The 23,890-nt window shown below is 40.3% G+C and overlaps 2 protein-coding genes across 11 annotated transcripts in view; one reads left to right on the top strand and one right to left on the bottom strand.

Annotated features, from left to right (window-relative positions):
* XPO5 (exportin 5) overlaps window positions 1-8,873 on the bottom strand; it is a 45,992-nt gene extending 37,119 nt beyond the window's left edge. For 7 of the 8 annotated variants that reach the window (XR_012334445.1, XR_002179319.3, XM_019949722.3 and 4 more), the window contains exons 1-7: window positions 8,600-8,873; window positions 6,790-6,911; window positions 5,784-5,856; window positions 4,567-4,704; window positions 3,986-4,168; window positions 1,023-1,049; window positions 294-479 (exon numbers count right to left, since the gene is read on the bottom strand). Coding sequence is in view for 6 of the 8 variants with exons in the window: in XM_019949722.3 (XP_019805281.1) it covers window positions 294-479; window positions 1,023-1,049; window positions 3,986-4,168; window positions 4,567-4,704; window positions 5,784-5,856; window positions 6,790-6,911; window positions 8,600-8,704 (834 nt within the window). In the remaining 2 variants the exon portion in view is untranslated. The remainder of the gene's footprint in view (window positions 1-293; window positions 480-1,022; window positions 1,050-3,985; window positions 4,169-4,566; window positions 4,705-5,783; window positions 5,857-6,789; window positions 6,912-8,599) is intronic. The other variant, XM_019949723.3, reaches the window with a different exon arrangement.
* A 136-nt stretch (window positions 8,874-9,009) lies between these two features.
* POLH (DNA polymerase eta) overlaps window positions 9,010-23,890 on the top strand; it is a 29,337-nt gene continuing 14,456 nt past the window's right edge. Inside the window, exons 1-4 of one of the 3 annotated variants that reach the window (XM_019949727.3) lie at window positions 9,010-9,290; window positions 12,615-12,755; window positions 13,020-13,154; window positions 14,582-14,709. In XM_019949727.3, coding sequence (XP_019805286.1) covers window positions 12,619-12,755; window positions 13,020-13,154; window positions 14,582-14,709 — 400 coding nt within the window. In that variant the 5' untranslated portion in view covers window positions 9,010-9,290; window positions 12,615-12,618. Of the gene's footprint in view, window positions 9,291-12,614; window positions 12,756-13,019; window positions 13,155-14,581; window positions 14,963-23,890 lie in introns of those variants that run through there. The other 2 variants (XM_004315020.4, XM_033864173.2) reach the window with 2 other exon arrangements.

The raw sequence follows: 23,890 nt of genomic DNA, 5'->3' as shown, positions 1-23,890 counted from the left end.
TAAACTTTAACATTACGCTTATATAGTTTCTTAAGCATGAAGTACCAAGATTCACAGCTCTTTCAAGAACCAAGTAGCCCTACAAATCTCTATATATCCTGACAATGGATTCCTAGGATATCGGCAAACTGTTGTCCAAAAGATTGGAGGCAGGTAATTAAGTTGGTGTCAAGTAAAACAAAAAAACAAACAAAAAAACCCAAACCTTTAAATGTCTTTCACCACAACATAGAATTAAACACACATATGCGTCACTCAGAGACTGTCAAAGTCAGTGTGAAGTGGTAACTTACTTTCCTGCTGACTGCAATGAGAAGACACTCAGCTGCTCCCAGCTGAAGTTCCTGTTCGTTCAGAAGCAGGCACAGCATCTCCAGGAGTTTACAGTTTTCAGCAGTAATGTGACTCATGGACACCCAGTCAATGTAGCCCGCTAGAGTATTCAGTGCTGCAATTCCTACTCGACAGTTTGCTTGGGCCTGCATGAAAAGAAGTAACTTTTAGCCATTAAGTCCTCACTAACAGACAAGAAAGCTGTGATTATACCCGAGCTCCTTCTACTTTCTAATTCTAAAAAGAAAAACAAACAATAAAATGTACTCATGCAACTGTTACTGATAGGCAACTCAAAGGTTTTCTTCTGATACACACACTTATCAAATGATGGCATTCTTGATGCCCATCAGTACAACTATATTGGCATGTGTGGCCATTTTACATCCTTCAACAAATCTCAGATATTATCATTTTAACTCCCTTCCACCATAGCTCAGTGATCAAATAAACCAAGGCTGAGGGAATTCCCTGGCGGTCCTGTGACAGGACTTCTTGCTTTCACTGCTGAGAGCATGGGTCTGATCCCTGGTCGGGGAACTAAAGCTCCTACAAGCCGCACGGCACAGCCAAAAAAAGAAGCAAAACGAAAAAAAACCAAGGCCGAGGTCACCCTCCACTAGATATATGCATCCCTGTACCTGAAAGCCTCAAAGAAGCCTCCTTCCAACTCCACCAAGAGCTCTTACCTTTGACTCCTGAGAATTATCTGTCTTCTGAAAGAAAAGAAGTATAAGGATCTAAATGTTTTTAAAGAGCAAAAGGCTATGTAATAACTTTCCACCCCCATAATCTAGGCCCTTGAACAATGATTTTCCAATACTCAACTTTTAATCTTGGAAAAGAATACAACTTTACTAAGAATACAAAACTGATATTCTCCCAAAGAAGGACAGGTTATTTTAGTTTCAGCAATATGACAAAATCTACTAGAACATTAAGATCCACAAAGACAGTTTCAACGCACACAGTTTACAAAGAAATACAACTAACAGATGAACAATGAAGCAGGCTCAACATTGCTAGTGATGAAAGAAATATAGTTTAAATCAAAGTATTAGTATTTTTTCTATATTAAAATAGAGACAAATTATAACTAGCAAAGGTATACTGAAATGATGTAATGTTAATGGAAAAAAGCAAGAAACAAAATTAAAATGAGTACAATTTATGACCGTGTATGTAGGGACATAACTGTAGGAAAACCACAAACACAAAAATATTAAATGCTAAGTAGACCAAAATAATGTCTGTTCAGTAAATTATACAATTTATAATTTTACAGGCAGGAATAACAACTCCTGACGTACTTAAAAACTTACCACCATTAGCATCATAAAGGATTTGTTTTACAATTCCTTTTCTCAACTTTCAAAAAGTAATTTTTCTAACAAAGAACAAGTATTAAGCCCTCACCATCAGTGGTCAAAGAGCGGTGTTAATGGGGCAGAGATGAGTAGAACCCTCTCACCAGCATCTACTGATGCTGCCCAAGAAGGAAAGGGATCCAGGCAACAACAGCCAAGTCCAGCCTTCACCATCTCCTCCAACAAATCCTGCATTCCCATTCGGATCCTATCCTCCTGCCCCCTGGGACCAGTACAGGCGCCAGGTGATGGACAGGGAGAGTAAGCCTACTCATCCCATCCTTGTTTACCATTCAGCCTACTCCCTAGGTGGGAAGGTGAAGGGATGGAAGCAGAGAAGGAACTATGAGGAAACTGAGAAGTTTCAGGTACAAGAGATGTCCCTTGGTGTGCTCTGGTCCTGGTAGCCTGGTTTAACAGATGGAGATAATGGACACCAAGGCTAAAGAAAAACACCAGCGGATGTATTTCTAACTTGTGTCAGACCATCATCAATCGGCCCTGCTCTGGCATGTTGGCTAGATTTCTAGGGCACTGAAGCATTCATAATTTGTTCATGTCTCTTAGGGATTAAATCTCCTAGGGGAAAATGGAAAGAATACCTCTTTGGACTTCCCTGGTGGCACAGTGGTTAAGAATCTGCCTGCCAGTGCAGGGGACACGGGTTCAAGCCCTGGTCCGGGAAGATCCCACATGCCGCGGAGCAACTAAGCCCGGGCGCCACAACTACTGAACCTGCACTCTAGAGCCCGCAAGCCACAACTACTGAGGTCCGCACGCCTAGAGCCCATGCTTTGCAACAAGAGAAGCCACCGCAATAAGAAGCCCGAGCACCGCAACAAAGAGTAGCCCCCACTCGCCGCAACTAGAGAAAGCCCGTGCAGCAACGAAGACCCAACGCGGCCAAAAAAAAAAAACCCAACCTCTTTCACCCTCAATACACATAGGTTTTTAAATGCAAATACTTTGCTATTTTCTTTTGTAAAATCCCAGGGAGATATGTGGGGGGAAAGAGTCCATTCTGCTAAAAAGAATGGGGTGTGAATTCCACTATAATCATTTATTAGAGGATCTTCAATAATTATTCTCTGAAATTCAGTTTCCTCATCCATAATATGGAGACAATACTTTCTCTTAGGGTTGTTTTGAGGATTAAATAACATGTAAAGCAAGAAAAAGTATATAGCCATTGTAAAGCAATTATACTCCAATAAAGATGTTAAAAAAAAAAAAGAAAAAGTATATAGCATATATTAGGTATTCATTGTGAGTTTCTCCCTACCCTGACACCAATAGTACCTTGTCATCATTTGTGTTAGTATCTAGTGCTTCCCTGAAAATAGACTTAAGGAAGATGTCAGGGGCAGAAAACCCCTGGCAACCCAAATTTTAATGATTTTTTGTGTGTGAAATAAGCATGTATGAGGATTCCAGATTAGGGTTCTGAAACCTCAATGCTATTGACATTTTGGGTCAGAAAATTATTTTGGAAGACTGTTCTGGGCATTATAGAATGTTTAGCATTGTGCCTGGCCACCCATTAGAGGCCAGTAGCAACCCCTAGTTGTGACAACCTGGGGGGCAAAATCGCCCCTCCTTTTGAGAACCATGGTACTAGATTAACTTTCACACAGCCTTCTGCTAAAACTGACAGTGATTGGAAAGACAGTATCTGGTTTGCCTTTTTCTGCAGAAGAAAAACCTCATCAGGAAGAAATACCAGGAATCGTGTAATCAAGATTAATAAAACTTGGCACAGTTTCCACTGCAAAAGGGACCAAGACTAAATGGGACATCGAAATTTAACAGGGATACTATCCTGACCTTTCAGGAATCTGGGTTTCAAATATTAAGAATTAACCTACAGGGAGTTCCTTGGTGGTCTAGTGGTTAGGATTCGGTGCTTTCACTGCCATGACCCGGGTTCAATCCTTGGTCAGGGAACTGAGATCGCACAAGCTGCACGGCATGGCCAAAATTTTAAAAATAAATTAAACAACAAAAAAAGAAATTAATCTTCATTTTTATACTATTTTCTTAGGAATTTTCTTACTATAAAAGGAATTATTTTTTTCTGGTAGGTATGGAAACTCACTGAATTGAGCTTCTTAGAAAATTAATTCCAGTTTTTCCTGTCATCTTTGTTTCTTTTTTGCTTATAAAATAGCCGTTCCGTTTACTAAACTGAACACCCTAGTTTCTTGCTAAAGGATTAACTTTAAAAAACAAACAAACCCACTCATATTAGAAAACAGAACTTTAGGGAGGTGGTATTTATCCCTTACCACTTGTTGGTACTTGTTTACATTTTCTTGAAGTGTGTTAAGTAGAAAAGTGAAGATTCTTTCCATGTTCTGGGTTAACGTTTGCTGGATATCTCTTCGTCTTTGAGGGGGTAGAGTCTGAAAGGTCACTACGTCCTCTGCCAGTCGCAAAAGGATGAACATCACTAATTCTGTCTGTGTTTCCTATACCAATAGAGAGAAGGTAGTTAAATGAAACTGAAATATGTTTTTCATTATAAATATGACCAAAGGCTCTTTTCTGCTGACAAGACAAACAAACCAACCAAAAACATCCTGAAGAGCAAACAAAAACAAAAACCTGAATTGGGGCTTCCCTGGTGGCGCAGTGGTTGAAAGTCCACCTGCTGATGCAGGGGACACGGGTTCGTGCCCTGGTCCGGGAAGATCCCACATGCTGCGGAGTGGCTGGGCCCGTGAGCCATGGCCGCTGAGCCTGCGCGTCCGGAGCCTGTGCTCCGCAACGGCAGAGGCCACAACAGTGAGAGGCCCGCGTACCGCAAAAAAAAAACAAAAATAAAAAATAAAAAAAAACCCTGAATTGATACAGCTGTACTACATACCCCTTGTTTGGAAAGAATGTCCAATTCTATTAGCATGTCAGGCCAGTGCTGTGGCCACTCCCGCTTGATCATTTCTACTACAATTCGAGACAGAACATCTTTAATATGGTTCTCCTCTTCCAAAATGTTCAGTGTTCCCTGAAAAAGAATAAGAGATATTAAGAGGTCTGCAAGACTGAATTCAAGGGAAAAAATTGGGCTGTAAAAGTGTATGAAACTCATGAGCAGGCCTACTTTTAAACTAAACAGAATAAACAAACCTGTTCTCCATATCTGAGTCACCTGTCCTGAATTCTCACTAATCATCCTTCCCACTTAAAGCTTAACAGAGGGTTGCATCAGCTAATAAAATGGCTGTCTCATGGAGCAAGGAAGACATCACTGCTCTTCTCCTTTACAAACTGAAGAGACTCTCATATTGATTGTTTTCATTTTGTAAGAGGGCCAGGGTGGAAAAGTATGGAAATAAGGAACACATGGAGAGGCTGATAAAGTGGGACAATAAGGAGTAACTGAATATTTTACCAATAGTTCTAGTATTAGAAGATACAGAAAGACCATTACTGGGACTCTCTTCTGAAGTTTGATATCAAGACTAATGAATTATGACTTCTATCAAGTTTCCCCAGAATTAATAAAATACAAATCCTTAGCTAGCTAAGTTAATAATTTTGAAGTGAATTTTTTTTTCTATTAACAACACTAGACTTTGGGGACGTAAAGGGGTGTGAATTCCCATTTTCATGCCCTTTGTGAAACAGAACATAAAAGGCTATGGATTCTAAACATGTTCAAAGTCATATTCTAACTCCTGAGTCAAACTCATTCAGCATATTTTTTATTGCTAATATCATAAAGTAATTCACTTTAGAATAAAAGGAAACAAATAGCAAAGTGTAATCTAATTTAGAATTGATTAATCTAAGACTCTTACTCATTTGCTGAAAATGTTTAATCTCTCTGCCCTGTCTTCATAATTTTAAAAACAGAAGTCAACACATAAGGGATTAATTAAATCCAGTAAGAGAAACGTGATGAACTGTGATTTCTAGTGATGGTGGTTCTTTTTATCTTGAAGGTAACATTTAATATTATATAAAGCATGCTGTTTGACCTATGTAGAAGCAGTGAATTTTTACACAAATGCTACATTGGAAAAGTTACAGTTTGTCTAAACTACCTCGGAAACACAGGACTTCCAACCAACCATTCCTTACATTTGCAATCAGCTCCATGACACTGTTCTTCAGATAGACCTTCTCCAATCGAGACATGCTGTTCCACCGAAACCTGGCCACCAAAATGCATAAAGTCAACAGAACTAAATTAGAAGTCTTCTCTTCAGAACAGATTAGCTTTGATTCCTGTGTTAAAATAATGCTGGTGATTTCACTAAGAAACTATACTTTGGATTTGGGTATCCTTCAAAGAATGGACAGAAACAGTCCACATTTAACCAAAATGCTAACAGAAAAAAAGAGTTTTATATACGCAGCAGTCCATTAATTAGAATCCACACAGGATCTGTGCACAGATGAGCTTTTCTCCTTGATTTTATTGACAGACCAAAAGCAAATATGTACCTGGGACAACTGCGAAAATGTAGCTGATTTTCAGAAGAAAATAGAATTTGAAAACACTAACTTCCTTTCTGAACTGGTTTCAGTTCAGTAATTCCCAAATTACTGGAAAGTAATAGCACAATTCCAGAAAAACTGTGGCTAAATCTTAAAAGCTGATGCTTCTGATAGGCACTGGGAGTAGGAGACTCAAGTTAGGAAGGGTTTTCAGTTATTCTCATATAATCTTGCTTAGAATTTGCCATTCACACTCAAACTTAAAAAAGAAAAGAAGAAAAGAAAAGAAATTAAAGGCGTGTTGCCTAATCAGAGATTCATTTACCTATACACTGCATTATTCTAAAAAAATCTGAGGTCTGCTGGCATATATTAGGAGCTCAATAAATGCTAGCTAAATGACTATGAGCTAATACTTGCAGAATGCTTAGTATGTACTATGCACTTTACACAGATGAAGAAACTTGAGAAAGGTTAAGTTCTGAATGAGAGCTCCCGTGAGGTTGTGATAACCTCTCAGGAATCATTCCTTTCTCCCTGGGGATTGCTCTTTTCTACTCACCTAAACAGTACCTCTATGAGTTATACACTAAATAAAGATTTGCTCTCTCACACACTTCAGTGGTAAGGTCCAAAAGCTCCTTACTTGACAACGTGTTCCAGGATCTGAAGGCCAAAATGTCTGACGATGGCAATTTGTGTTTTCTCAGCCAACCGCAAGCCACAAGGGACACATATAGGGCACTTTTCTTTAAACTCCTCACAAAACTGAAAAGAAGAAAAGTTAGTGTTTCCCTTAGGAGCGAAGAGAGAGTGTGGACTAAAAACAGAAAACTTCATCTTCAACTCCAACCTGAGCTATATATATATATATATATATATATATATATATATATATATATATATATATATATATATATATATATATATTTTTTTTTTTGCGGTACGCGGGCGTCTCACTGTTGTGGCCTCTCCCATTGCGGAGCACAGGCTCCGGACGCGCAGGCTCAGTGGCCGTGGCTCACGGGCCTAGCCGCTCCGCGGCATGTGGGATCTTCCCGGACCGGGGCACGAACCCGTGTCCCCTGCATCGGCAGGCGGACTCTCAACCACTGCGCCACCAGGGAAGCCCCTGAGCTATATTTTTAACCTGCAAAATCTAGATCAATATTATATGAATAAAGAAATGATAAACATTCCTTTCACTTTGATAGTTCCAGATTTCCCATGCAATGGCCAATTAGTGTTAGAAAAAATAAATTTGACATAAATGAGTAAAAAATTGTTAGAGATATACCCCTGAAGTATACAGGTAAAATGACAATTTCTAGGATTTGCTTTAAAAACCTTTGGTGGGGGGAGGGATAAAGCAAATGTGGTAAAATCTTTACAGCTGCTGAGTTCAGGTGATGGGTATACACAAGACCGTTGCAGTATTCTACTTTTGTGTCTATCTTTAATATTTCATAGTAAAAGAGAAACTAATAGAACCCAAATATTTCTGATTCCAAATCCTGTGGCATACATCTATATATTGTAAAGTTTCCTCCAAGTGATGCTCACTCCACTTTATGAAGTTACATCTCTTAAAATACACACGGCACAAATATTTCTTCCTAGAGGTCATTTCTCACAGCCCACATACATTGTTTGATGGGGGAATAAACTCGAATTGTATTAGCACCCCCATTGGTTTTGTATTAGCATTCCCAAATTACACTACAAGAGTCAGTCCCGGTAGCAGAGCATCCGACACTCAAGAAAACTACTTTCAGGAAACCAAAAGACCCTTGTGAAAATGCAAAGTAAGTGGTAGAAGTTCATCTTTGCGCAAAGCCTAAGAATATCACACAATAAAAAACATGGAGGGGTGGGGTGAGAATTAGGCCAGAAATACCCAAGACACAGAAGTGGGTTATGGAGAGGTGTAAGGGTGTTAAGGGGCACTAGAGGGGCTGGAGCTCGGTTAGGGCGGGTCAGGAGTGGGTCAGCAAGGAAACGTTTAGTGCAGCGGAGACTATAAAGAATGTGGCCGGTGTTGGGGACGGGTTGGACATGGGCTGGACACGTGCGCCACGGGAAAGCGAGGGGATGCAGGGATGTGGGGTTTGAGGGAATAAAGTGGGTGCAGCAGGCTGTGGAGGGAGTCGTGGTACGGAGAAGAGCAAACAGAAGTGGCGAGGGGGGAGGAGAGGGCAGTGGGAAGTGGTGGTGAGATGAGACGGCCACAGAGAGCTAGAGACGACAGCGTCCCGGGAGAAGGGCAGGAGCGGCGAGCACAGAAGGCGGGGAGTGGGAAGAGGCGCGGAAAGCGGCGAGGGGAGGGCCCCCGGGGGTTGGGGACCGAGGTCCAGGGGCCGCGTGGGCGGGAGACGGCCAGGGTCTTGGGCTGCGCCGGTACTGCTGGGGCTGGGGGAGGGTCTCGGAGCAGGCCCGGGGCGACAGACTCCAGCTACCTTGAGGGCTTCTAGCCGGTAGCGCTGGGTGGAGCTGGGGTCCATCATGATCGTCACCGCTTTCACCAGCTGCTCGCACAGCGCGTTCACTTGATCCATCGACATGACTAGTGCCACGCGCAGCAAGCGCGCACAACGGACGTCCCGGAAGCACGAGGCACGGATCGCTCCGTTGGCGGGACCACACGCTGGTACCCGGCCGCGGCGGGCTTAAGGGGGACGGTGGGGAGCGGGAGGAGGAGCGCGAGCCGCAGAAGACCCAGCCGGGAAAAAGCCAGCGCTGCGCACGCGCCCGACCCTCCAGTACGCATGCGCCCGCGGAAGTGGCGACTTCCTTTTGACTGTTGCTCCTTGGTGGGCGGAGCGAGAGACTTAGGGGCCACGGTGCGCAGGCGCGTCAACGGCCCTCGGCGGCGCGCGCGGCGAATAACTGTCGGAAAGGCTGTGAGCAGATCTCGGTGGCTAAGGCTGGACCCGCCCGGCTGTGCCGGCTGCTGCCAGGGCGAGGATCGTCAGCGCGCTTAGGTCCTTTTCTCCGTCGTTGCCGGGAATAAATCTCTCTCGAAACCGACTGATCCGTTCCCGGAAAGGAGACGGATATTCAAGACCACTTCATCGTCCTTCCAGTGGACACCGAGTCCAGCATCGGTGGCGTCCGCTGGTGGCGGTTTTGCCAAGTGTTGTCACATTGGTAAGAGAATTTAGAACAGTTCTGTATCTCTGTTTTTAGACTTTTCATGTTGCCTTGGCTATTGGTTGTATAATATAGCAGTGACTGGGGACAACATTGGGCCGAAATTACATGAAATAGAAATACTTGCTCACAGAGAGAAAAGGCCCTGGTATTGCCTCTTAAGAGGATTTTTCTTGTGGAAAGAAAATGGTAGCTCTTAAACCTCCCTCTTCACCTGTACGTATTTTCCTTGGGTGTGTTATCACCTGACTGGCACCAAACTTGTTTTTAAAGATTGGGGTAAATCGAGATCGTTAATGATGAATAATTGCAAATACCGAAGGTTTGTACAGTTTTGATCATTTGAAGTGCTACATATATCATATATATGAAATATATATGTATATCATATATGTATATAATATTTATATGACTTCAAAATAGTGTAATCCTTATTCCCAAAGGAGGGTTTTGGCAGAGAGTATGTTTCATTTTTCATCTTTAAAAAACTCTTGCTTTCTCCAGCAAAATACATAAACTGAAAACTAAAACAGTTAAAATCTGAATATCCGTCTTGGTGTTGTATATTTAGGAAATGTTTGCTCTACTTAAATCACTGCTCCCTGTTCATACTCCACTTCTAGTGTTTGCATCTAATGTACTTACCTGGGTGTGTGTGTGTGACAATGCATTTACTATTTTTACTTTGGCGTTATCTGTTCCAGGACTGTACAAAAGCCACTTCAAGGTAAAGTGATTTCTGGCATGTTATGGTTTTAACTTATAAATGTTTAAAGTATTACGTTCTGCCTGTTTTAGGTGAGTGGAATTTGTAAGGAATTAATGCCTTGAATACTCTGATTTTTTGAATTCATCATTTTCTTTTCCCTAATCTTCCAGCTTTGTAGTTGCATGACACTTTTTTCAAGGTGAATGTTAATTTTTGATACTTTTTTAAAAAAAGAATACAGTTGGGCTTCCCTGGTGGCTCAGTGGTTGAGAGTCCGCCTGCTGATGCAGGGGACACGGGTTCGTGCCCCGGTCCGGGAAGATCCCACATGCCGCGGAGCGGCTGGGCCCGTGAGCCATGGCCGCTGAGCCTGCTTGCCTGGAGCCTGTGCTCCGCAACGGGAGAGGCCACAGCGGTGAGAGGCCCGCGTACCGCAAAAAAAAAAAAAAAAGAAGAATACAGTTGAGTGCTTACTCAACTGTATAACCTGTGTTCTCTCATATTTAAATCATGAATTACTGTGTTTCCACAAATATCTTATTTACTTTAAGTCAGTGGTTTTCAATCTCTGCTTTTAAAAATCATGAGAGAGGGCTTCCCTGGTGGCATAGTGGTTGAGAGTCCGCCTGCCTATGCAGGGGACACAAGTTCGTGCCCCGGTCCGGGAAGATCCCATGTGCCACGGAGCGGCTGGGCCCGTGAGCCATGGCCGCTGAGCCTGCGCATCCGGATCCTGTGCTGGGCAACGGGAGAGGCCACAACAGTGAGAGGCCCGCGTACCGCCCCCCCGCCCACACACACACACACACACGAATTCTTTCTTTAATAATAAACCAAAGATTATTGTCTTCCTTTTTCTCTTTTTCTTTAAATGAAGCCATTCTGCACCCAACTTCTAATCCCTGATGCCTTCTTTCAAAATTAAATAAATAAATAAAAATAAAAATATAAATCATAAGAGAGAGCTTATTAGAGAGAGCTTTTAGAAATCATGATGGCCAGGTCACACCCATACCAATTAAGTTACATGTCTGGTGGTAGAAGCCAGAAATCAATAGTATTAAAGGTTCCTAGGTGATTCTAATCTGTAGCAAAGTTTGCAGAGCCACTGCTTTAGTTTACTGAATCCTTTTAGATTTCTAACAATGTTAAATGAAAACGTTAGTCTGTATTCATTGTGTATAAGGTTTGTTCTTTCAGTCTAGCATCCATACCTTTATATATGTCTGTCTACAAATAGTATGTAGTATTGTTTTCTTTTTGTCTTCAAAAATTTACATGAATGGGTAGAAAATCACCTTTAGAACATCACAAATTGTGACAGGCCAGATCCACTGATGGGTGCTTAGTGGTTGAAAGTTTGAGGAGAAACAGGGTATTTGCATAGTCTCAAAGTATCTCTCCTGAAAGGAAAAAATAGTAACTTTACAGTGAGAAACCTAGCAAACACTATCTCAACTAAATGATATGCTTAACATCACCAGTATTAACACACAGTGACATCATGTACCTCCCAACATGATACACTGAGAAAAGCAGAACCCTTCCATAATATTCTTGCTAAAAATGCATAACCTCAGTCTAATCAAGAGAAAACATCAGACAAACCTAAACTGAGAGACATTCTCAAAGCAACTGAGTAGTTCCCTTCAAAAGTGTCAAGGTCATGAAAAACATGAAATGTCACAGATTGGAGAAGACTAAGGAGACGTGAAGACTAAGACTGGATCCTAAGCTGGATCCTGGAACCAAAAATGAACATTAGTGGAATAACTGGTAAAATTCAAGTAAAGTTTGTAGTGTGAATATTATACTAATGTTCACTCTTTAGTTTTGATAATTGTGCTGTATAAAATGTTAGCTTTAGGGGAAACTGGGTATAGGAGAACCCTACTATATTTGCAACTTTTCTGTAAGTGTAAAAGTATTTCAAAATAAAAAGTTTTAAAAATTCACATGAATGCTTTGATGTTATATATCATTTTCTGCTTCTCTTTTCCCTGAACTTATATTTGAGATTTGTCTGTCAACTAGATTAACTGTTGACTTTATCCCTCCATTGACGTGCATTGTGGTTTTTTTTTTTTTGCGGTACGTGGGCCTCTCACTGTTGTGGCCTCTCCCGTTGCGTAGCACAGGCTCCGGACGCGCAGGCTCAGCGGCCATGGCTCACGGGCCTAGCCGCTCCACGGCATGTGGGATCTTCCCGGACCGGGGCACGAACCTGTGTCCCCTGCATCGGCAGGCGGACTCTCAACCACTGCGCCACCAGGGAAGCCTGTATTGTGGTTTTAATTTGCATTTCCCTATGACTAATGATGTTGAGCCATTTTCATGTGACTGTTGACTATTTGTATATCTTCTTTTGTGAAGTGTTCAATTCTTTGGGGGGATGGATATTCTTTAAAGCTTTCAATATTTATTACCTTTCTAAAGTTGTATCAGTTTATTATTTTCCTGCCAGCAGTATATGAAAATGCCTGTTTCATTATTGTTAGTTTCCATGTTCCCATGCTTATGGTAATTCAACAACTGAAGAATGGAAGTATAATTTTCTTTGGCACTTTTTATTCAATATCCTTTCTAACTGTCCATAAAATATTGTCTTACAGAAAAATGGCTAATGGACAAGACCGGGTAATTACTCTAGTGGACATGGACTGTTTTTTTGTTCAAGTGGAACAGCGGCAAAATCCTCATTTGAGGAATAAACCTTGTGCAGTTGCACAGTACAAATCATGGAAGGGTGGTGGGTATGTATCATAGTTATTGTTGTAACTCTCAACTACTGTTTTAATCTATAAGAATACATGGCAAAAAAAAAAAAGAATACGTGGCACTATGCTAGGTCCTGTTTTGGGGGATTCTGAACTGCTATGTTTGAGAATGAATAGTAGCATCAGTGACCAAAAAGTTTATACTATTATGTTTATAACCTATTCATCATGTTAAATTTTAATTATTTTTGCTTGTGATCATGTAATATTTTTCTGTTCCTCTTTTTTTCCTAACCTTAGAATCATTTCAGTAAGTTATGAAGCTCGTGCATTTGGGGTCACTAGATACATGTGGGCAGAAGATGCTAAGAAGTTATGTCCAGATCTTCTACTGGCACAAGTTCGTGAGTCCCATGGAAAAGCTAACCTCACCAAGTAAGAAGAAAAGCTTGTTTAAGGGGAATGGAAGAGTTGGAAGCATTTCATGAGGCTAGGAACTCATGTTTCTAATTCGTTTTATGTAAATAACATCTGAAAAAGTTCCCTTTAGTCAGCTAAATTTTCAGTGTGGAATGAAAACAGATTTTAATATTGCGTTTTAGGAACAGTTCGGAATCATTATTACCTATAATAATTGCCACCCTTAATACCCTTTCAGTTCCTTAATTATTTAACAATTGGTTGTTATAATTAAAACTTAATTCCACTTCCCATGTTCTCAGGCCAAAAGTCTGAAGTGTTTGAAGTAATTAAATTGACTGTGAAACTAATAAGAGTTTTTCCAGAGAAGGCTGAGTCAAACTCACATTCTAGTGCAATATCTAGAATTATTTGCCAGAATTGAACAGTCCCAAAGAAGCTTAATTTTTCTGTTTTTGAACTGAGCTATCTCTGCCCAGATTTTAGAAAGTTAGCCTTGGAATGGGAGGCATTAGTATAGGCATAGCCAAGTTAGAGGTAGATACAAGCCCCAGTCATTATAATAATCCTAATAGCTAGTGTATAGTGAACATATGTCATATGCCAGGCACTGTGTTAAATTCTTCATTGGCAGTGTCTCTTAAATCTCACATTGTTATAAGGAAGGTTCTAGTATTATCCCCCCCACTCCCCCACACACAAATGAGGGACCAATTTAGAGAGGTTAAATAATTTAAGTTCGCACAGTTAGGAAGTGGAAGACTGAGGATTCATTTTCAGATCTCCACGTTCTCACAGTACACTATACTGTGTGGGGTGGTGTGTGTAGGGATCATGCTTTGACTTGGGACTTGAGATACCCCTGAATTCACCTATCAATTAGAAGTCTAAAGGTGGAGTGTCATAGCCAACCTCACATTGGGATTATTGCCAGAAAAGAAGACAGATTTGACTGAAGATTAATACTGTAACCCTAAAGTAGAATTAATTCAGCTAATGGACATATGCGACGTTGCATTGAATAGAATTTTATGCTGGGAAAGACAGTGTAACTTCCCAGAAATATAGTTGACTTCAGAGTGTGATTTTGAAAAGCCACATGCCACCAACTTAAAACTGGATCATTTATTTTACTCTTAAAATCTTCCTCAAATAATGAACAAAGGCAGTTTTAGAAAATTTAGGAATGAGTTTGTAGACCAGAGAGTTATTAATAAAGACCTGGTAATTTTAAATTATTATTTTAATAACCTGAGATGCCAGGTTATAAAAATAAAAATATGATTTGCAAAAACATATATACACTTAGTTTATCAAATATTCTTAAAAATACCTTGGAGTGATTATACTTAAGAGTCTGTGAAAGAACACCAACTACTGCAATAGAGCATCCTTTCCTTGCTCTGTATGTGTGTGAGTATATTGTGCTCTCATGCTCTTAGGTACCGGGAAGCCAGTGTGGAAGTGATGGAGGTAATGTCTCGTTTTGCTGTGATTGAACGTGCCAGCATTGATGAGGCTTATGTAGACCTGACCAGTGCTGTACAAGAGAGACTGCAAAAGCTCCAAGGTCAGCCTCTCTCAGCAGACTTATTGCCAACCACCTGCATTGAAGGGTTGCCCCAAAGCCCTACAACAGCAGAAGGGACTGTTCAGAAAGGTACTTGCATAGCATCATATTGCTTCTGCTTCCTGCCTTTGGAACCTGCTTTGCTTGGTCACACTGCTCCTTCTTGGATTGATTGAAAGGAAACTTAAACTACAACATGAATGAATCACAAGGACTCACATGGAAGGATATACAAATTCTTTTATCTTTCCAGGTATATAGATGTTGAGAAGCTGTGAAATCTGTATTAACATCAAGTTTCTCTTGAGACATAACTAGGGCAGGTTAAAGTTATCAGTAGAAGGCTGACTGCGCACTTCTATTATTTGTAGGTTAATTTATATTATTGTAACTTGGTTCATACGAAGAGTGAGCTTTTTTTTTTTTTTTGCGTTACGCGGGCCTCTCACTGTTGTGGCCTCTCCCATTGCGGAGCAGAGGCTCCGGACGCGCAGGCTCAGCAGCCACGGCTCACGGGCCCAGCCGCTCCGCGGCCTGTGGGATCTTCCTGGACCGGGGCACGAACCCGTGTCCCCTGCATCGGCAGGCGGACTCTCAACCACTGCGCCACCAGGGAAGCCCGAAGAGTGAGCTTTTTTAAGGGGACCTAAACAACAGGGAGTTGAATTACTCAAAATTTCTAATCAGTTATCAGGATAATGTCATCGATGGGCTGTTCAAGGCCTCTCTCATTTTACTTTACTTATTTTACTTTTCCCCTTCATAGTGATTCCCCCTTCTCCCTTCCTACCCCACAAACCCTCTGGCACTCACTGATGTATATCTTCTTAAATATGTATATGTCTTTATAAATTGTACAGTGTTGCTTTGTACATGTGCTTTTAATTATTTTTATTTGTCTGCTGTTATCATTTTTCATTTATTTTTTATTTATTTATTTAAATATAGTTGATTTACTATTATATTACTTTCAGGGGTACAACATAGTGATTCATTATTTTTATAGATTATACTCCATTTAAAGTTACTATAAAATAATTGCTGCATAATGTATCCTTATTGCTTATTTATTTTATGCACAGTATTTTGTATCTCTAAAACCCCTACCCCTATCTTGCCCCTTCCCCTCCCCTCTCCTCACTGGTAACCACGAGTTTGTTCTCTCTATCTGTGAGTCTGTTCCGGTTTTGTTGTATTAATTCATTTATTTTTTAGATTCCACATATAAGTGATAACACAGTATTTGTCTTTCTCTGACTCATATAACGTGTGCTTTTAAAACTTGTGCTTTTTAAGCACATGAAAAGGTACTCAACATCACTAATTATTAGAGAAATGCAAATCAAAACTACAATGAGGTATCACCTCACACTGGTCAGAATGGCCATCATCAAAAAATCTACAAACAGGGCTTCCCTGGTGGCTCAGTGGTTTGGAGTCCGCCTGCCGATGCAGGGGACACGGGTTCGTGCCCCAGTCCGGGAGGATCCCACACGCCGCGGAGCGGCTAGGCCCGTGAGCCATGGCCGCTGAGGCTGTGCATCCGGAGGCTGTGCTCCACAACGGGAGAGACAACAGCAGTGAGAGGCCCACCTACTGCAAAAAAAAAAAAATCTACAAACAACAAATGCTGGAGAGGGTGTGGAGAAAAGGGAACCCTCCTACACTGTTGGTGGGAATGTAAATTGGTACAACCACTATGGAGAACAGTATGGAGGTTTCTTAAAAAACTAAAAATAGAACTACGATATTGGGGCTTCCCTGGTGGTGCAGTGGTTGAGAATCCGCCTGCCAATGCAGGGGACACGGGTTTGATCCCTGGTCGGGGAAGATCCCACATACCCTGGAGCAACTAAGCCTGTGTGCCACAACTACTGAGCCTGTGCTCTGGAGCCCACAAGCCACAATTACTGATCCTGCGCGCTGCAACTACTGAAGCCCGTGCACCTAGAGCCCATGCTCCACAACAAGAGAAGCCACCACAGTAAGAAGCTGTGCAACACAACTAAGAGTAGTCCCCGCTCGCTGCAACTAGAGAAAGCCCATGTGCAGCAATGAAGACCCAACACAGCCAAAAATAAATAAAATAAATAAAGTTAAAAAAAAAAAAGTTGTTGGGCTTCCCTGGTGGCGCAGTGGTTGAGAATCTGCCTGCTAATGCAGGGGACACGGGTTCGAGCCCTGGTCTGGAAGGATCTCACATGCCGCGGAGCAACTAAGCCCGTGCGCTACAGCTACTGAGCCTGCGCGTCTGGAGCCTGTGAGCCACAACAAGAGAGGCCGCGATAGTAAGAGGCCCGCACACTGTGATGAAGAGTGGCCCCCGCTTGCCACAACTAGAGAAAGCCCTCGCACAGAAATGAAGACCCAACACAGCAAAAATAAATAAATTAATTAATAAACTCCTACCCCCAACATCTTTAAAAAAAAAAAAGTTGTTAAAAAAAAAAAAGAACTACCATATGACCCAGTAATCTCACTCCTGGGCATATACCCAGAGAAAACCATAATTCAAAAATATACATGCACCCTAGTGTTCATTGCAGCACTATTTACAATAGCCAGGACATGGAAGCAACCTAAATGTCCATCGACAGAGGAATGCGTAAAGAAGATGTGTTACATATATACAATGGAATATAACTCAGCCATAAAGAAGAACAAAAATAATGCTGTTTGTAGCAACATGGATGGACCTAGAGATTGTCATACTGTGTGAAGTAAGACACAGAAAGACAAACATATGATATCGCTTATATGTGGAATCTGAAAAAAAAAAAGGTACAAATGAACTTATGTACAAAACAGAAGTAGTGTCACGAATGTAGAAAACAAACTTATGGTTACCAGGGGATAAGGTGGTGGGGGAGGGATAAATTGGGAGATTGGGACTGACATATACACACTACTATATATGAAATAGATAACTAATAAGAACCTGCTGTATAGCACAGGGAACTCTACTCAATACTCTGTAATGACATGGGAAAAGAATCTAAAAAAAAGAGTGGTTGTATGTATATGTGTGACTGATTCACTTTGCTGTACACCTGAAACTAATACAACATTGTAAATTAACTATACTCCAATAAAATTAAAAAAAAAGATGCAGTTGAGTATAAACTGCATTAATTTGCTGTGAAACAATGTTTAAAAAAATTTGTGCTTTTTAATTACATGATAGTACTGTTATTATAGGTCTCATTCTTAATTTTCTTTCATTGCTGATTTTATACATCTATTCATGTAGCTGTATTTATATGTAATTGATTTCTTTTAATTGCAGCATAATCCGTGGTATGGATCTACCATGTTTACAGACCCTTTTCCTACTGATGAGCTCATTGGTTGCTTCTCACGTCCTTCTGTTTATATGATGAATGTCCTCATTAATCCTCTTGGACATATGCAAGGGTTTCTCTGGGAAGTATTTTCAGGAGTGGACTGCTAGATTATAGGGTATACACATATACTTAGTTTCACTAAATACTGCCAAATTGCTCCCCAGAATAACTGTAACAATTTGCCCTACCTCTGACAGTACACAAGAATTCCTGTTTCCTCCATATCCTCACCAGCAATTGGTATTATCTAATATTTTAAAGTACCTGCCAATGTGATGGCTATAAAGGGGTATTTTATATTTTGGGGTTTGTTTTAATTTATACTTCTCTTTACTAATTGAGGTTGAGCTTCTCTTCATATACTTGTTAGCCTATTGAGTTTCTACTTTTGTGAATTGTTTATTTATAATCTTCATTCAATTTTCCATTGGATTTCTGCCATTGGTTTTTTTTTTTTGTTTTTGGAAGAGCTCCTTGTGTATCCTAGTTGTTGGTCCCTTGTCTGTTTTTGACTCTTCAAATATCTTTTCCCAAGTCTGTCATCCATTAACTTTTTTTTTTTTTTTTTTGCGGTACGCGGGCCTTTCACTGTTGTGGCCTCTCCCGTTGCGGAGCAACAGGCTCCGGACGCGCAGGCTCAGTGTCCATGGCTCATGGGCCTAGTCACTCCGCGGCATGTGGGATCTTCCCGGAAAGGGGCACGAACCTGTGCCCCCTGCATCGGCAGGCGGACTCTCAACCACTGCGCCACCAGGGAAGCTCTAGTGACTTTTTAAATTAAAATTTTTGATTTATATTTTCTGCTTCCTCTGAAATCTAGAATCCAGTATGTTTTCCTTTTTCTTTCTCCTCTAAACTTTTAACTGATGTAATATACATAAAGTATATAAATTGTACGTATACACCTTGAGTGATTTCACAAAGTAAGCCCACTTCTGTAAGCAGCACCCAGATCAAAAAATGTCAGAATTCTAGAAGCCACCCTTGCCTACCCTCCCAGTCATTATCTATTCCTCTCCCCCCTCTCCTATATAACCACTGTCCTGATTTCTATTTAGCTTATTTTTGAACTTTATAAAATTAAAATGATGCAGTGTATACTTTAGTCTGGCTTCATTCACTCGACATTGTCTTTGTGAGATTCATCCATTCTGTTGTATATGGTTGAGTTTCTGTAGTATTCCATTGTATGAATATACTACAATTTACCCATTCTACTCTTCATGGATATTTGGGTTTCTTCCAGTTTTGGACCACTAAGAATAGTGCTGCTATGAACATTTTTGTAAATATCTTTTAGTGTGTGCATTTCTGTTGAGCATATGACTAGAAGTGCTCAGTTATGTGGTTTGTCTGTATTCAGCTTTAGTTTGCCTGTACTCAGCGTTAGTAGATACTACCGAAAGGTTTCCAAAAAGGGTATACTGATTTATAATTCCACTAGCGGTATATGAGAGTTCTAGTTGTTCCACATCTTTTTCAACACTTGCTTTTTTCTCTTTCGCTTTTTAGCCATTTTGATGAGTGTATAGTGATATCATATTATGGTTTTAGTCTGCATGTTCCTGGTGTTAATGAAATTGAGCACCTTTTTGTAAGTTGATGACCATTCTTCTTTCATGAAGTGCCTGTTTAAGTATTTGCCCATTTTTTTGGTTTAATTGTCTTATTCATCTATAGGACTTCTTTATGTATTCTGGATATGAGTCATTATCAAATATATGTATTGCAGCATCTTCTGGTTTGTGGCTTGTATTTCACTCTTTTTTTTTAAATTTTTTGGCCACGCCGTGCGGCATGTGGGGTTCCAGTTCCCCAACCAGGGATTGAACCTGTGCCCCCTGCAGTGGAAGCGTGGAGCCCTAACCATTGGGCAGCCAGGGAATTCCCTTGTTTTTTACCCTCTTAATGGTGGATTTTGATGAATAGAGGCTCTTAATTTTAATTTGGTCCAGTTTGTCTTTTTTTTTCTTTATGGATAGTATTTTTTAAGGTCTTCTTTACCTATTCAAGATCATGAAGAAACTCTCCTATATTATTTTAGAAGCTTTATTGTTTTGCCTTTTACATTTAGATTTACTATCCATTATGTGTGTGTCTGCAGGATGTGAGGTAGGGATCAAGATTCCTTTTTTTATTACATGAGTATCCAATTATAATATCCTTATTAAAGCTTTACTTTTTTCTATAAAGGTCTTGTGCATTCATTATGTTAGTTCCTAGATGCTTTAATTTTTTTTAATTGCCATTACTATTTTGTGTTTTTTTCTATTATATTCTCCACTTGGTTATTGATGTGTAGGAGAATGATAAGTGATTTTTTTTTGGTAAGCTTATCTTTGTTTACTTTATCTGCCTGATAAAAACTTGAGATATAATCTGCATGAAAGTGCTTTAATAAAATGTACTTGATGGTTAAAAATATTTTCTTAGGGATTTCCCTGGCAGTTCAGTGGCTAAGACTACTGCAGGGGTCACGGGTTCAATCTCTGGTGGGGGAAGTTCTGCATGCTGTGTGGTGTGGCCAAAAAAAAAATTTTTCTTAGACTAGAATTAAATTAGGGCAATTAAAACTTGCTTTTAATCCGGGTCTTATTATTTTTTTTAATCAAAATATTACGAAAGTGGAATTCAGCTGGAGTCCACAGAGCAAAGATTCTGCATCTAGAAGCTTTTTAACACCTTTTCATACACATTTTCTAGTACTTATGATAATGGCTATATTCAAAACAATGTATCTATTCTCCCCTTCACTTGTAACATGTACTTTAGCTTTATTTTGTAACATTATTCTTATTTATTTATTTTTAAAATTAATTTATTTTTTATTTATTTACTTTTGGCTACACTGGGTCTTCATTGCTGTGCATGGGGTTTGTCTAGCTGGGGTGAGCAGGGGCTACTCTTCATTGCAGTGCGCAGGCTTCTCGTTACGGAGCACAGGCTCTAGGCACATGGGCTGTAGAGCACAGGCTCAGTAGTTGTGGCACATGGGCTTAGTTGCTCCGCGGCATGTGGAATCTTCCCAGACCAGGGATCGAACCCGTGTCCCCTTCACTGGCAGGCAGATTCTTGACCATTATGCCACCAGGGAAATCCCAACATTATTCTTATTTAGAAGAGCTCTTTTAGTGAAAATCTTTGAATGTTGGACGTTAACCAAAAGGATACAAATCTATAGCAAGTTAACTTCTTGGGGGACTTGTCAGGGCATATGTTATTACTTGTAGAAACAATACAGATTTGTTCAGAAAAAGCTCCAAGAGTGTTTAGTTTATTTCTAGTTACAGTGGTGAATTTTCCATGGGTTCCATGTTTTAAAGTAAGATGTAAGATATTAAAGTTTAGTTTTGCTGTCAACAGTTGTATGATGCCTTTTAATATGTTGTATTGAAGGGTAGAGGTGGAACTACCCAGGGAAACTTACGGGAAGGACCATTGAGGAATTATTTTATTCTCTGATCCTGATAGCTGAGTTTATCAAGGTGGAGGCTGCAGCTCTTTTAGTTCTTTAGGGAGAATACAATGGACAATGTAATGTGCCACTTAAAGGAGGCAAAGTTATGGTACATTTGCCTTTATTGATTTATTATTATTATTCTGGGATCAGAGTAAGGAAGGGTTTTTTGGTTTTGTTTTTTGTGTTGTGTTTTTGTTGTTGTTGTTGGTTTTTGGGGGGGGTTGTTGTTTGTTTTTTTTGGCTGTGTTGGGTCTTCGTTGCTGTGCGAGGGCTTTCTCCAGTTGCGGCGAGCGGGGGCCACTCTTCATCGCGGTGCGCGGGCCTTTCACTGTCACGGCCTCTCCCGTTGTGGAGCACAGGCTCCAGACGCGCAGGCTTAGTAGTTGTGGCTCACAGGCTTAGTTGCTCCGCAGAATGTGGGATCTTCCCAGACCAGGGCACGAACCCATGTCCCCTGCACTGGCAGGTGGATTCTTAACCACTGCACCACCAGGGAAGTCCTGTTATTGTTTTTTTTCTTTCTTTTTTGTCGGGGGCTTAGTTTTGTGTACTACATTTTACTGTGTAGCTAATTTTTTTAAATAAACATTTGGAATTGGTTTTATAATACTTTATTATTTCCTTCCTTCTGCTGACTTTAGGTTTTGTTTGTTCTTCTTTTTCTAATTCTCATAGGTAGTAGGTTAGATTGTTTATTTGAGATTTTTCTGGGTTTTTCTTTGGTTTTTTTTTTTTTTTGGCTGCGCCACACAGTATACGGAATCTTCGTTCCCAACCAGGGATTGAATCCATGCCCCCTGCAGTGGAAGCGCAGAATCTTAACCACTGGACCGCCAGGGAAGTCCCTGAGATTTTTCTTGTTTTTTTGAGGAAGGCCTGTATCTCTATGGACTTCCCTCTTAGGACTGCTTTTGCTGCATCCCATAGATTTTGTGTGGTTGTGTTTGGTTTTATAGTACTTTAAATTATTTGCTGTTTAAGGGTTTTTTGAAGGCTATATGCCCTTTTGAAAATCTGTTGAAAGCTGTGGACCCTTGCTTGCCTCAGAAAAATACATATCTACATGTAAAACAGTTTTGCATGTAGTTTTCAGGAGATTCACAGACCCACTGAAGCCTACACACCTCAGAATAAGAACTATTATTACACGTTACATTGGTTTTGGAGGGCAACTCATTGTTGAAGAGCTCTCTGGTGAAGATGATGGTACATACCTTTGTTGGAGGTCAAATGTTACTTCAAATGGACATGCGCCTCTTCTATACCTATCTTTCTTACATTTTTATATAAAATGCCAGTGTTTTAAAGAAATCGTATTTCTGTATGAGGAAATAAAAGGTATTCATATATGAAGGAAGAAGTTGCTTTATTGTGTCTAGTTTAAATATTAAGCTTCGAGATGCAGTGATATCTTATTTAGAGTGCTCAGAACAGTACAATGTCTAGGAAATGATTTATGATGATATATCATACTCCTGAGTCTTCATATGATGTGTGTAATATAAAAAAAAAAACCTCATAACAGAAATTAGCTGATCTAAGTGCATATACCCTCCCAGAAATTGTTTTTCGTGGATGTGACATATTTCAAAGCTAGGGAAAAGGGTCGAGGTATTTGTGATGTTTTTATACTGAAGTTCCCATTCAACTTTACCATGGTGCCTCTTAATGGGTCCTACTCAGCCATGCTGCATTTGCAACTTTGTTTTTTCTGTTTCTGAAATAGTTATGTGTGTGGAAAGTTTAAGTAGTAAGATTAATTAAAAATAACTCAAAAATTGTCAGAGTGAAAACTTACCCTTCGGGGCCATTTTGTAACTGGTTTGTGTTAGCTAAAGAACTCATTTGTTCTCCGTTTGCTTCCTCTTAATTCATTTATTTCTAAGCAAGTATTGAACATGTGAATGCATATAATAAGAAACAGTTGTGTAGTGGTATAAAAAAATATAAATCAACTATCAGGGATTTCCCTGGAGGTCCAGTGGTTAAGACTCCGCACTTACACTGCAGCGGGCATGAATTTGATCCCTGGTCAGGGAACTAAGATCCCCACATACCACCCGGAGCAGCCAAAAAAAAGATGATAATAATAATAAAAATAAAATTAAAAATTAAAAAAATAAATCAATTAACTGCCAAAGTTGAGAGCTGTAAGAGTTGGCTAGACTGCTTGCAGGCTTTGACGAAGTAAGCCGCCATATTGTAAGAGGGCCTTTGGAGAAGCCCCCATGGCTATGCTCTGAGAGCTGCCCTCTGCTGACAGCCAGCAAGAAAATGGGGACCTCAATCCTACAGCCACAAGATGATAAATTTATTTATTTTAATTAATTTATTTATTTTTGGCTGCATTGGGTCTTCGTTGCTGCGCACGGGCTTT

This window comes from Tursiops truncatus, chromosome 10, assembly GCF_011762595.2.
Source record: "Tursiops truncatus isolate mTurTru1 chromosome 10, mTurTru1.mat.Y, whole genome shotgun sequence".
NCBI classification, from domain to species: Eukaryota; Metazoa; Chordata; class Mammalia; order Artiodactyla; family Delphinidae; genus Tursiops; species Tursiops truncatus.
This window is presented reverse-complemented; position numbering and strand designations above follow the sequence as displayed.